The 15,096-nt window shown below is 41.5% G+C and overlaps 1 protein-coding gene across 4 annotated transcripts in view; it reads right to left on the bottom strand.

Annotated features, from left to right (window-relative positions):
* Window positions 1-7,941: 7,941 nt before the first annotated feature.
* LOC120940697 (mevalonyl-coenzyme A hydratase sidH-like) overlaps window positions 7,942-15,096 on the bottom strand; it is a 101,022-nt gene continuing 93,867 nt past the window's right edge. For all 4 annotated transcript variants that reach the window (XM_040353689.1, XM_040353688.1, XM_040353691.1 and 1 more), the window contains one exon: window positions 7,942-8,940. In XM_040353689.1, coding sequence (XP_040209623.1) covers window positions 8,720-8,940 — 221 coding nt within the window. In that variant the 3' untranslated portion in view covers window positions 7,942-8,719. The remainder of the gene's footprint in view (window positions 8,941-15,096) is intronic.

The following is a 15,096-nucleotide window of genomic DNA, read 5'->3' as shown; positions in this document are numbered from 1 at the left end:
GAGATCGTGGACGGAGTGATTCTGTAGAACAAGGCCTGAACTGATCGGGTGAGACGGGCACCTACCCAAGCATACTGACTATCTTGCAGGAGGGTGGATTGTTGATAATCATCACTGTGGTTTGACTGTTGAGGAAATTTCCACCAGTTACTATTTTTCCCCTTGGATTACAAATTGTGTTCTTTTTCGTCTTTGCGCGCCAACGCATAGGTGCACGAACTGTTAAGATAATTTATATTGAGGTTTGGCCTTGCCCGCCAAACCACGTTAGTTAGCTATATTACTCAAAGACTACCTATTTAGTTGTTGCATATTGTATATATTCAGTTTCATACTCGTTGATCGAGTAATTGGTTCTATTGCACTGTGAGTGTTGTTAGTAGTGAGAGCTGGGTGAGGCTTGGCAAGGAGGTACTTCAGTATAGATACCTTATTGAGGGAATCCCCTTGCTACGTGCTTACACAGGTCTGCATAGCCATTATAAATTAAAGTGTATTTGTTTGTTGTTTCTGTTTCTGACTCTTGTAGGGCTCTTCAAGCTGTCTTGTATTGTTTTACCTGTGTTTCTTTTGCTTTATCCTTACTGATGAATTTACAAAGAGCACCATACCTATGTAGCGCCCCCTTACTTTCAGTATGGGCACTACGCTAAAGTTAGTGGGGAGTGGGAGAGTTATTTTGCTCCCATTCACAATTTGCTAAATTGGCAGAGCAACTTTCCCCAGCAGCCAATTAGAGGAGTTTTTCCTCTCGCGGGGCATGCTGGGGGAGGGTATATCTGTGACAGGTGTCATGTGCTAGGCAAGTTTTCACGGGGTCCCGGTTCCAGGTGCGGCATCCACCTTCAGGGTGCGCGCATCCATGGACCCCGCCAGAGCGGCCCACCAGACCAGGCTACACAAAACCTCATCCGGAGGTAAAAGGGGACTCCAGTGACTTACTGGGTGCCCCTGGTTCTATTGAAAGGATCCCAGGCTGGGTGCCGTTCGATTGGGGGGGTCGGCTTGAGGGGAACCCGGAGGCAGGTTGTCCAACAGGGCTTGAACGAACCAATCGGGGATTTGGTGACCGGAATGTTGACAGGTACGTTTTGCTGTCATCTGGTGACCTATGCTAAAACCTACTGGGAGGATTCGCTCCATTCATCCATTTAGCTCACCTAAAGTAATTGGCCTGTGGCAGAGGCCCTAGAGCCAGGTCTGTGAGAGAGATCTGTTCCTCCCAGCAAATCCAAAGTGACACCTCGGCTGCCAGGCTTGTGAGAGGGGTCTGTCCGGGGGCACTTCACCCACTCAGAAAGAGTGGTGACGAATCACAAGTTGATACTACTGAGAGCAGGACTGCTCGGTTCATATCCAAGCCTGATATCGCAAGGTTCTCCCTTTTCTCCTCATCAACCTTTTCTTCCCATTTGAAGTTGATGTTGGCCGAGTTGGCCAGGAAATAAAGCATTGGAAAACGCTTTATTCACTGTCTGGACCTTCGCTCACTGCTTTGTTCTCCAACTACACCCATACGCCACATTAAGGTAACTCAATATGCCGATCCCAATACCAAATCAGCGGCTCCTTCGGGGGTAGCGCTACACCTATAATACTTCAAAATACGCAATATGCATTAAAAAGTATAGCTATACTGTACCACATATTGAATTAGTTAAATCTCAATTAAATAATAAATCCTAGAAGAAGGGTTTTCAGTTTAGCACAGTTTGGCAAAAACACAATAACCTAACTTGATATTATAACTTTAGAGTTACTGGAATTGCCAGATTCTTCATGTACTGGAAAGCTGCAAAACACATTTGTATACTATCATGGATATAAGGCCAACTAAACACATTCTGCTCCTATCCCTCAGTGGCTTATTTAATAACAAAACAAGAGCAATAAATGAGTAGTAACCCAGAACAGGCCAATCACAAATCATTAGTAGGCCCACTCTAAGCTACTACGGATTACTGCATATTACTGTACTTTGCACTATATTATTATCAGTTTCATCCAACAAGTGAAACTAATCAGTGAGCTACTAATGCTATCCAACGAACACTGCAGCGGTGCCAAAATCAGAACGTTCACTCATTTTACTTTAATCCGAGTTCCCTGTAATCCACTGTAGAATGAATATCAATAGTACCTAATGGGATCATTGGGATTGTATTTCCAAAGCCTGTGCTGTGTAACTTTATTACTTTCGGAATTCTGTATCACCAATTACTGTACATTTAAAGCGTTTGTAAACCCATTTGTATACCTTGTGAAATGACTAACCGCAGGTCATACACAGTGATGAAACAAATGCGCCTACATAAGTTATGCCTGTTTATCTGCAGCTCTCTTTCCTCCACAATTATTCAAAGTCCAGAACGCGATTGCGGTCGGCAAAGGCAGAACAGGGGGATGCCTTTGTAAACAAGGCATTCCCCTGTTCTGCCTAGTGACGTGTCACTGATCTCACTGTTTCCGTGATCGGTGATCAGTGACTTGTCACTGGTAGCCACGCCCCCTATAGTAAGAATCACTCCCTAGGTCACACTTAACCCCTTTAGTGCCACCTAGTGGTTAACCCCTTCACTGCCAGTGTAATTTTCATAGTAATCAGTGCATTTTTGTAGCACTGATCACTGTAAAAATTACAATGGTCCCAAAATGGTGTCAAAAGTGTCCGATGTGTCCGCCATAATGTCGCTCTATTTTTGTTTATAGCACAAAAAAATCAAACCGCAGAGGTGATCAAATGCCACCAAAAGAAAGCGGGAAAAAAAGGATGTCAATTTTGTTTGGGAGTCACGTCGCACGTGTTAAAGCGTCGCAGTGCCGAATAGCAGAAAGTGGCCAGGATTTTGGCCAGCGAAATGTTCCGGGGTTGAAGCGGTTAAGAGAGGAGACAGAAATCACACCATGTGCTTGGTTGAGCCAAGTACACACTAAAGGATATGCTTTGCTTATTTTTCATTTTTCAAGACAGAAAGAAGCCTGCGGGGGGGTGTGTTTTGGACTTTCTTGCATATGTCCCAAGCAGGGGTTCTCACATCACTATTGACAAATGGGACTGGATTAGACTTGTATAATACTAATGCTCTCAATATTTAACTTTCAATTTTGATTGGAGGATACCCTTAAAAAAATGGTAACTGAATACATATTACACATTATGAACTAAGTGATTTGAGAAATCTTATGGATGTTCTGACAATCTCGAAAAATACAGAAAATGCTTGACCTGAGTTACTCCAAAGGATGAATGCCCACTTATGCCCTGTACACACGATTGGACATTTGTCTGAACAAATTCACATCGGAAGTCCATCGGAGGAAAAGAGAACATGTTCTCTATGTAATCTCCGATGACATTCATCTGATTTTTCCGATGGAATTTCTCCGATGGGGCATACACACGGTCGGAATTTCCGTTGGAAAAAGTCAGTCAGATTTTTTCCATCGGAAATTCTGATTGTGTGTATGAGGCCTTAAATTGACACTTTTTTTCCTCAGAAATATCTAGCAAATCTTGTCTATCTCCGGAATACTGAATAACCCAGAAAGACTTATATTTCAATTGCTCATAGCAACACTCAAAGTCTTTACAACCTAAATTTGTCTAAAAAAATATAATATGAACAATGGTGATTTTGAAACGATCTGTGTTTTCCAGTGGTTTCTTTTTTACATTCACCTTACAATTGTAACTATGGTAATGGAGCAACATACAAATCAGTCAACTGTATACCAAGAAAAAAATTATTTTAACAATATATACAACCAGAATTTTTTTTAAATAAAACGAGAAAGGGAAAGTGGGATTCATTCACTAACATTTATCGTTAAGTGTCATGTGACTTTTTTTTCTGAAAATAATTAATATATTTCTCATAAATAACAAGGATTGCATTAAATTTCGACTTCATGATAGTTTTGCAATAAATAATGTTTTATAAAAGTGAAGATTTATTAAAAGTAAATTCATCCATACAAACAAGGAAGGTAGAGGAATACCCCTACTGAGACATTGTGGTTTATTTACTAAAGGCAAACAGACTGTGCTATTTGCAAAGTGCAATTGCACTTGCAAGAGCAGTTGCTCCAGAGCGTAGTAAATGAGCAGAAGCTCTATTGACTTCCATGATCCAATCATGTGCAAGTCAAAATGCTATTTTTTTATTTTCCTTGCACATGATTGGTTATTCTTTGCAAAGTGAAGCTTTACCTCATTTACTAAGTCTTGGTGCAACTGCACTAGTATAGTGCAACTGCACAGTCTATTTGCCTTTAGTAAATGAATCCAATCGAAGCCTTAGCATGCCGTCATACACAGAACGATCTCCCTTTTATTGCAGTGTGTTACAGCCTGTTCAAAAAACATTTCGATAACACAACATGAAATTTATATTCACTTAGGTTCTAAATATGACAAAAAAAGAAATGGAAACACATTTGTTAGGTAAGGCATGATTTGACTTGATAGAAAGTAAATAAAAGAACTGTGTTAAAGTTATGGAAAAAACACATAAGATCTTTAACCTCCCTGACGGTAAGATTCTGTCTGGAATTACGTACCAAAAGCGGTACAATTATTTGCAAGGAAATTTGGCGTTTTATACTGTAGGCCTGCAATTCTTAGGAATTACTCATTTAAATCTGACCAAACAAGGGTCTAGTAGGCATCCCGGGTATGAATTTTTTTTAAAAACAAAATTATAATATAATAAATAATTATAAACAATTATAACAAATAATAATATAATTATAATACAAATTATTCAATAATGTAATCAACTCAAAATCACTGAAATTTGCTCAGTTGCAGAATTGTCGCTGTCATTACTTTTATTTTTTTATGACGAATTTCCCCACAAATCGCTATCGCTCAATTATGCAAGTGATTATAATTTATTATCGCTGTTTTCTAGCTGGTCTAAAACCATTTTTGACATAAAGGGACACTTTTGGTTGCTATGGACAATCTACAGTTTGCAGGCAGAAAGAACAGTCTTTATTATATAAAAGAACATGTTGGGCACTGGGCAGACCACTAGGGACAAGGGGTGTGTGTATTTTTTACATACAGTACTGTAATCTATAAGATTACAGTATATTGTATGTAATGTGTTGATCTACTTTTTTGAATCTGGCGCCGTTCTCCGCCCCCGTGCGTCGTAACGCCGCAGGGAACGGAGATCGGCGGCACACAGGGACACTGTGAATCGAGCGAAGACCCACTCGCTCACACAGCGAGGATGCATCACTGGATCCAGGGACAAGGTAAGTAAACCAAGCCTGTGGATTCAGCGAGAAGGTAAGCCGCGCCGCTGCACGCTCTGCACATCTACCCCGAGCGTGACTCGGGGATACCGATCCTAGCATGGAAAAACCACCCAGAGTCACACTCGGGGATACCGCCAAGGAGGTTAAACCGTATATTGACTCCTGTGTCTAGATTTACTGTAGAAAAAGTCAGTTTACATCATGTTGTTGTCAGGTGTAACATACATCCTTTCATTTTAGTACCACTAAAGTAGAACTCTAGGAAAACATATACACAGTATGCTACTATTACTATCACATACTGCAGCCCTCAAAAATTCCACTCGCCTTTGCGAGTGGATTTTGAAGGCTGGCGAGTGTGAGCCTGGGACTGGGGGCAGCCTAGGTTTTATGGGAGTGATCTTAGGGGAAGAGAGAGGAGAGAAGCGACCACTACTGCCTGGTTGATCAGAGTGCGGGGAACATAACAGCTTTCATTTCAATAGCTGTGTGTTCCCTGCCGTGTCCCGTCATACACAGCCCCTCCCCCTTGTCTGGGCACTTTGATAGATAGATCACCTGTCCCAGGATTGGATGGGTGATCTGTCTATCAAAGTGCCCGGATAAGGGGGAGGGGCTATATATGATGGCACACGGCAGGGAACACACAGCTATTGAAATGAAAGCTGTTATGTTCCCCACGCTCTGATCAACCAGGCGGTGGCAGCTCTCCTCTCTCTTCCGCTGCACAGGTAGGCTGCATTGGGGACACATGGCTGCATTGGGGACACAGGCTGCATTGGTAGACACGGACAGGCTGCATTGGTGGACACAGGCAGGCTGCATTTTTGGGCAAGGATAAAGTTGTTGTTAATATTTTTTTTATAACTTAGTTCTGCATAAAACATTTAAGTGTCATTTCATGAAATAATTTATGAGGGTGTGTTTAGGTGCGGGGCATGGTAGGTGTTGAGCGGGGCAACTGGTGGCGAGTAACCCTTGAGGCCTGGCTAGTAGCTCAGGACTTGAAATTTGAGCCCTGATATACAGTATATATTGTACCTGTGTAGCTGGTAGAGATATCCCCAAAAAGACTTGCAGCTGTAATTGCAGTAAAAGGTAGCTCTACAAAGTATTGACTCAATTTTCACATATTTGTAAAAAATCTTGAAATATTGATTGGTTTGCACAAAAGTTATCGCATCTACAAACTATGGAACTTTCATTGATTGGTTTATTGTTTTTACTGGTAATGGCGGCGATCTGCAATAAAAAATGCACTGATCACTGTATAAATGACACTGACAGGGAAGGGGTTAACACTAGGGGGTGATCAAGGGGTTAAATGTGTTTCCTCAGTGTGTTCTAACTGTATGGGGGATGGGCTACATGGGACATGACAGAGCTAACTGTTCAAAATCACTGGGAACAGCAGATCTCTGAGATGTCCCCTGTCAGAACGGGGATGTGCCTTGTTTACAATGGCAGATCCCCATTCTGCCTCTGTATACAGCGATCGCGAGCTACCATTGAGTCGACTGGACCCGCAGGCTCCATCCCACAGTGTGCAGCAGGTGCAAATGAGCGCCCGCAATCTCAAATGCACGAAGCGTTGTACAGGTACATCGGTTCGCGCAGGAGAGCCAACCTGCCGCAGTATAAGTACGGCGACTGGTCGGCAAGTGGTTAAAGTATTATAATGTTCAGGTTATAAAATGTTTCCAAAAATGGCATGAAATATTGAAACACCAACTCATATTAGTATCTGTATGAAATCATAAGCTTTTTATTGGTTACGAAGGGTGCAGAATTGCTACTACTTTACGCAATGATATTGCTGAACATTATCAAATTTATAGCACTTTATAGTACATTAAAGTATGTCTAAAAACAAAGGGCCAGATTCATGTAGAATAGCGGCGGCGTAACGTATCGTAGATACATTACACCGCCGCAAGTTTTCATCACAAGTGCCTGATTCACAAAGCACTTGCAATGAAAACCTACGCTGGCGGTCTCCGGCGTAAGCCCGCGTAATTTAAATGGGCGGGTGCTATTTAAAGTAGGCACGCTCCCGCGCCGGACCTACTGCGCATGCTCCGTTTCAAAATTCCCGCCGTGCTTTGCGCGAACTGACGTCATTTTTTCGAACGGCGACGTTCGTATCGCAATTCCGTATTCCCGGACGTCTTACGCATACTACGTGAATTTTTAAATTTCGACGCGGGAACGACGCCCATACTTTATACAGCACATACGTGTGCTGTGTAAAGTTAAGGCACCCAAAACGACAACTAACTTTGCGACGGGAAACTAGACTAGCAGCGGCGTAGCGAACGCGAAAAACTGTCGTGGATCGCCGTAACTCCTAATTTGCTTACCCGATGCTGGTTTACGACGTGAACTCCCCCCAGCGGTGGCCGCGGTATTGCATCTTAAGATCCGACAGTGTAAAACAATTACACCTGTCGGATCTAAGGGCTATCTATGCGTAACTGATTCTATGAATCAGTCGCATAGATACTCTGAGAGATATGACGGAGTATCTGAGATACTCCGTCGTATCTCCGCTGTGAATCTGGCCCAAAACTTTTTGTAGAACTGCATTGAGAAGTAAAATACAATTTTTTTTTCCAGGCCTTCCCTTCTCTAACGAGGACACAGACAGCAATACAAATCGACTCTACACACAAAAAAAGGTTTTGCCTTTATTTGTACTTTAACCCCTTCTTGACCACTTTTATACTGTTCACATCGCAAAAAATGACCTGGTCATTAAGCAGCCAAATCTTCCGGGGCTGAAGTGGTAAATGAAAGTGAAAAACTCTTTTAATAATAATTAAAGATTATTATAAAAAGTAGAAGAAAACCCACATTTTTGAATGATAATGAATATAAAACGCAGGCCGCATGCACATGGATAGAAAGAAGCTGAAACTATGACCAGCGTGAAATTATGGGTGATTTTCTACGCCCAGGGAGCCGCAGGTGCCATGTACAGCCTGCTACAGAAGTGAATTGTTTGTACGTGGCCATACTTATGTAAAACAGCAAAACTTTGGTGAATCTGTGTTTTCCCATGCATGAACGTACGATATATTTCCTGAACAAGTAAATTTCCCATTTAGTAAAGTGTGTTGTACTAGTATGTGCTGGTAGATGCTGATGCATTAAAACATCATCTTTTTCAAGAGTACAGTTGTGTATAGCCATTTAATTGTATGGCAGGCCGTATGCGGCACCTGTAACTCCCCAGGTGCATAAAAAATGCCCAGGAATTTTACATTGACCACATTTTCAGCTTCTCACCATTCGAGTGCATGGGGTCCAACATTGGTTTAAGAAAACTCAAAAAGATACTACATAATTAAAAAAAAAACTTTGCACAACAGAATACATAATTGCTGTGCAGTACTTGAGCAAATTACAATTCATCATCAATATAACATTACTAGTATAGACACAGGTTTAGCTACAATTTTCCTTTCCTTCCTTCTCCCGCGCTGAACCTTCTGGCTCCAGCCACTGACTCTTCAGCAAGAACGTTTGCTCCTTTGTCAAATTCGTACTGCATTGCATCTGTAAAATTGGCAGCATCAAAGGTACTATAGTAGGCAGAGGCTCTGTCAGCACGCATACATTTCTGGGGGAAGGACGATATCTGCTCTGCCAACTCAATAGCACATTTAAGTCCTGAAAAAAAAGAACATAATATACATGACACATTTTCTCTCTCAATCAATGTAATCATAAAAGGTATAGGTGATCTATATACCGTAGGGGGGCTTACAATACCTCCAAAGGCTTTTCTCAGTTTGATGAGGCTACTGTCAAAGGGTGCAAAGGGTAAGCTCATCAACCTTGCACTTTACATTGATATATATGCTGCTTCTTCTAGGGATTTTTGGGTTAGAAGAAAATGTCACACTGCTGCTATGCACCATTCGGGATGGAAAGGAGGAAAAATTAAAAAACATGACTGCTATGCACCCATGAGGAGAAGAATGCAAAGTGGTACTGGAAAAAAAAGCTCACAAACTTTACTATGAAGCTGTATTGCAATTAGCCAATATGTATGAAGTTGAGGGCTTTAGCTTTATAATTATTATTTTGGAAGAATACATTTTCCTTTTAGATCCATTGTTGCTTCTATGTTCAACAGTCAATTAAGGCCTATTGTCACAGATAAAAAAAGTGAGATGTTGCAGCCAAAGTTATCTGAAAAAGCCTTCTGCTTAAGAAAAGTTGAAATGAATATTATTAAAGTGTTGTTGCTTTATTTAATATTTTTAGCTCATTGTACACATGCAAAATATGTGATGATAGAATATGGTGTTGCTGATGCTACCCATGGAGAATTTTACTGTTCCATAACACCATATGTGAGTGGTATTTTTATTGAGATAATAAAAAAAGACTGTACTACAGGAAGCTCCTTGTTCCTTATCTTTTGAGCACTTATCTACCCGAGCGAGATATTGAAGGGGACATACACCTTGTGCCTATGGGGACTTGCGGAATCTAATGAGTGACCCTGGAAGCTGATGCAATTGAGCGCTTATTGACCTGTATAACTTATGGGTCAGTTGACAAGGTGAGTATGCATGCCTGATGGTGGTGGAACGCGTGGAGAAATGTATTCCAAGATTCACTCGTGTATCCATTTAAGGACTATAAAAGCGGAGGTCCGGCGGTAAAAAATAAATAAAATAAAAATAAAAGTCAGCCGCTACAAACACTGTATCGGCTGACTTTTAATAAGCACACTTACCTGTCCAGGTTGCCTGCGATATCGGGCGCCCAAGGCCGAGCCGTCCCTCAGACCGGGTCCCTGGCGCCGCCATCCTCACTAAGGTAAACAGGCAGTGAAGCCTTGCGTCTTCACTGCCCGTTTCCTACTGCACATGCGCGAGTCGTGCGGCACTTTGTGAATGGGCGGCTGTCTCCTGGGGCGCACACAAGGTCCCAGAAGACACCGCTCCCCATTTCCCAAGAGGCAGCGCGAGGAGGAAAAGAGCGAAGACCACCGCGGAAGAGGAAGTGGCAGATTAGGACGATCTGCCTAGCAACAGCCATTTCTGGTAAGTATAAAAAAATAAAAATACATCTTTTTGTAGCCTTTTGGCTTTTTTTTTTTTTTTTTTAGGGTGGACCTCCGCTTTAAAGATTGGTGGACCTCTTTGAAGTTTAAACACTTAATTGGACTACATCTCATCACGTTATCAATGTTCTGTTCTTTTGTCTGTGTTTTTTGGGGTTTTGGACAATTTTTGGGTTAGTAACCCAGTGGGGTATTTACATTTGTTATTTGTTTTATGTTCTCTATATTGTGAATGTTTGCAATATATGAATAAAACCCATTTATTTTAGATTTGATGTTATACATCAAATTTTCAAGATTTATGCCACGATATGTGGGTTTGGTGGGCTGGAGGGTGTTTACTTTTTTGTTACCTAGCTTATTATGAGATGTCCTTAATCTATTTCCTAATTTTCTCATCATATGTGTTAGATACTTTGGTGGTTGTTTGCTCTTAAGCATCTGATTGCTGATTTGGTTTCTACCTTTATCATCATCTTTCACTTTATGTAGTTGTTGCAGCAGCGCAGCACCAATTTTCAGTTCCGTTTGCTTTATGGGGAAAAGGGAACTGACCACTCCAGATGGATATACTTGGCTAATCAGTCTCCTTCTAAAGACCACGGGTGCTGGCAATGCATATAGCAAATAACAAATAGAATGTTTGAACAGCCACACTCCCGGAAAAAAATCCTTAAATGTATCAGTGCGAAACGTCAGCTGCGTGTCCTGATTTCCCGTTTGCTGTGGATTGTAGTGTATTTTATTTTACCAAATAAAAGACATTTAAGGAATTTTTTTACTGGAGTGCGGCTGTCCAAACATTCTATTTGTTATCCGTTTGCTTTATGTGGCAACACATTGGTGTGTTTTCAGCAGCTCGGATTGTCATTTGATTAGTACTAATTTCATGTTACCCTCAAAGTCACATAAAAAAGCGGACCCTCACCCTGCCGTAAAGTATTTAAAAAAAAAATGTTTTGGCATTGGTTGATTTCTCCGTGGTTCACGATTTTCAGACTTTATGGTGCGTTCAGCAAACAGCCCACAAACACTGGAACATTTTCTCATTCCTAATTGATACACACATTTCTTTTTTATCTGAATTGTGTGGAATTATTAAGGCAAACAATAACAAGCAAAGTGCTGTAATGTATAAACACAAATCTCCTTTTAGTTTTTTGCCTAACACGATCATAAAATTCTAGATCAAGTTAATTGGTTTCCCTTTAATACAAATCATGTTTTTTCCTGCTGAAACTTATGTCTCTAGTTTACACTTCATTATGTCCGTCTCCACCCGAACATCCTTTAGTAAGTATGACCTGCCAGGAAAAACATGCCAAGTGTCATTCTACTTTGCTTACGGTATATTCAGCAAACGCCACTTGATTTTATTAGCATTAGTTTTAAAGATAGCTTATTACCTGCCAACTAAAACAGTCATATTTCAATCTGAATCAGGGCAACAACATGCTCAGGGTGCAAGGCAGCTGTAGTGAGACTAGAGAGACATTAGTCACCTTTTGGATGAAATGATGGCGGTTTCAGGAGGTCTGAGTAAAGTTCTGTTGTAATATTGTACACTTCATACATGATCACCTCCCTAGGCTCTGCTTGTGTACAAACTGTGTGCTTGTAAGCACAAACATTCGGCAGAAAATGTCTTGGCAATTCATTCTGAAACATTGCTCAGTTTTGCTGTGTGGGTATGGTTCATAAAAAATAAATAAAAAATTGATTAGCTGTTCTAAATATCCACCACTTATGATGAAAAACTGATTTTGAAAAGCTTATAAATAATGATACAGACGACCATATGTTCTCAACCAGTAGCCCAGCATTTGAATGGGACTATCAAGTCCCTCTCTTTATGCTTAGGGTAGCTTGCCATTCAAAACATATTCAGTTTGAATAGCTACAACATAGATATTTAGCCAGATTCAGAAAGACTGGCTTAACTTTGTGCAGGCGTAGCGTATCGCATATACTCTACGCCACTGTAAGTCAGAGAGGCAAGTGCTGTATTCACAAAGCACTTGCGCCCTAAGTTACGGCGGCGTACCGTAAATGGGCCTGCGTAAGCGCGCCTAATTCAAATTGTGAAGAGGTGGGCGTGTTTTATGCAAATGAACCGTGACCCGACGTGATTGACGTTTTTTACGAACGGCGCATGGGCCGTCCGTGGACATATCCCAGTGCGCATGCGTCAGATAGAATGCCTAAGATATGTTGAACACTGCCTACGACGTGAACGTAACTTACGCACAGCCGTATTCGCGTATGACTTACGCAAACAACGTAAAAAGATACGCTTGTTCCGACGTCCATACTTTGCATGGGCAAGCGTACGTTCGTGAATAGGCGTATCTCGCTGATTTACGCATTTTAGGCGTAAATCAGCGTACACGCCCCTAGTGGCCGGCCTAAGTAGAAAGCTAAGATACGACGGCGCAGGCCGTCGTATCTTAGCTAGATTTAAGTGTATCTCATGTTGAGAATACGCTTAAAGATACGACGGCTTAGATTCAGAGTTACGACGGTGTATCTACTGATACGCCGGCGTAAAGCTCTCTGAATCTGGCTAATTGAGTATTCTGCAAAAGTTTTAGGCAAGCGTGAAGCAATGCTGTAAAGTTAGAATGCTTTCAAAAATCTATATTTTCATTGTGTATTTTTAGTAATTTAAAGTGCGCGAACAGAAGAAAAATCAAAATCAAATCAATATTTGGTGTGACTACCTTTTGGCCTCAAACCAGCATCAATTTTATTATTTATTATTATGTTTATTGACGTTTTCAATAGAATACAGAGAAGACAAAACCACTCTAACAACCGAAAAAAAAAAAAAAAACTCACATAAAATGTATGAAACACCAAAAATGTTTTGTCACTGTACAAGGATCATGTGAAATATGGATAAAAAAGCAAAGCTTAATAACCTGGATCCAAGGAGGCCAAGGTATGAGGACTAGACAACCACTTACCCCACAGTTTCTTAAACATTTTTGCTTTTTATTTCTGTAATTCAAAAGTAAGCCTATATAATGGAAGGGAATCATTAACCAATTTGAGCCATAGGGAATGACTGGGTGGGGTTGTCCCTTTCTAAGTCAGAAAAGGCACTTTTTAGCACAATACGATATACGCAGTAATCGTTTTGCAGATGCAGGGATAGACAATTCTCCAAAGATGCCCATAAGGCAGTTTTTAGGATGTAACACATTGGGAAGTCCCAACACGGTGGAAATAAAGTAGCCTACATATGAACTTACTCTTTCCCAAAATCGGTGAACCACTGGAGAGGACCAGAACAGCATCAATTCTGAGGCCCCGTACACACGACCAGTTTCCTCGGCAGAATTCAGCTTCCGACCGAGTTTCTGGCTGAATTCTGCCGAGGAAACTGGTCGTGTGTACACTTTCGGCCGAGGAAGCCGACGAGGAGCTCGACGAGGAAATAGAGAACATGTTCTCTATTTCCTCGTTGTTCTATGGGAGCTCTCGTCCCGCCGAGCTCCTCGGCGGCTTCAGTGCTGAACTGGCCGAGGAACTCGATGTGTTTGGCACGTCGAGTTCCTCGGCCGTGTGTACGAGGCCTTAGAGTCAGTTCATATGTAGGTTGAAACACAGTCAATAACTGAAACAGAAACCGATGTGTAAGTGGTTTAAAACTGGGCTAGGAACAGCTACTAAGGAACTCTGCTACTAAGGTGGGGTTGTCGAAAATAGTTTCACCACTTAAGGACCGCTGCACGACTAAATACGTTGGCAGAATGGCACGGCTGTTCACATGGACGTACAGGTACGTCCCCTTTAAGAAGCCCAGCCGGTCCTGTGCTCCGTGACCGTGGACCTGATCGCCGCCGGTGTCCCGCGATCGGGTCACAGAGCTGAAGAACAGGGAGAGGTAAGTGTAAACAAACCTCTCCCCGTGCTTCCTAGTGAGCCTGTCACTGATCGTCAGTTCCCTGTCATAGGGAATGACGATCAGTGACGTCACATGCCCATCCATGCCCCCTACAGTAAGAAACACACATTAGGGAACACTTAACCCCTTTAGCGCCCCCTACAGGTTAAACCCTTCACTGCCAGTGTAATTTTCATAGTAATCAGTGCATTTTTATAGCACTGTTTGCTGTAAAAATGTCAATGGTCCCAAAATAGTGTCAAAAGTGTCCGCCATAATGTCGCAGTCATGATAAAAATCGCTGATCGCCGCCATTACTAGTAAAAAAAAAAATATGAATAAAAATGCCATAAAAATATCCCCTATTTTGTAAACGCTATAACTTTCGCACAAACCAATCAATATACGCTGACTGCGATTTTCTTTACCAAAAATATGTAGAAGAATACGTATCGGACTAAACTGAGATAAAAATGTTTTTTTATATATTTTTGGGGGATATTTACTATAGGAAAAAGTAAAAAATATTGAATTTTTTTCAAAATTGGCGCTCTATTTTTGTTTATAGCGTAAAAAATAAAACCTGCAGAGGTAATCAAATGCCACCAAAAGAAAGCTATATTTGTGGGAAAAAAGGACGTCAATTTTGTTTGGGAGCCACGTCGCACGACCGCGCAATTGTCAGTTAAAGCGACTCAGTGCGGAATCGCAAAAAGGGGCCTGGTCCTTTAGCTGCATAATGGTCCGGGGCTTAAGTGGTTAATGTCACAGGTCATATAACATATCAAGACAGAACACAGCAGCAAGATGCAAGGTAGTCTCTGCATCAGGGGGTCTCTCCCAGGCAAAGATTTCAAGG

This window comes from Rana temporaria, chromosome 5 (assembly GCF_905171775.1).
Source record: "Rana temporaria chromosome 5, aRanTem1.1, whole genome shotgun sequence".
In the NCBI taxonomy this organism is placed as follows: domain Eukaryota; kingdom Metazoa; phylum Chordata; class Amphibia; order Anura; family Ranidae; genus Rana; species Rana temporaria.
Note: the sequence above shows the minus strand (reverse complement) of the source record. Positions and strands in the feature narration are given on the sequence as shown.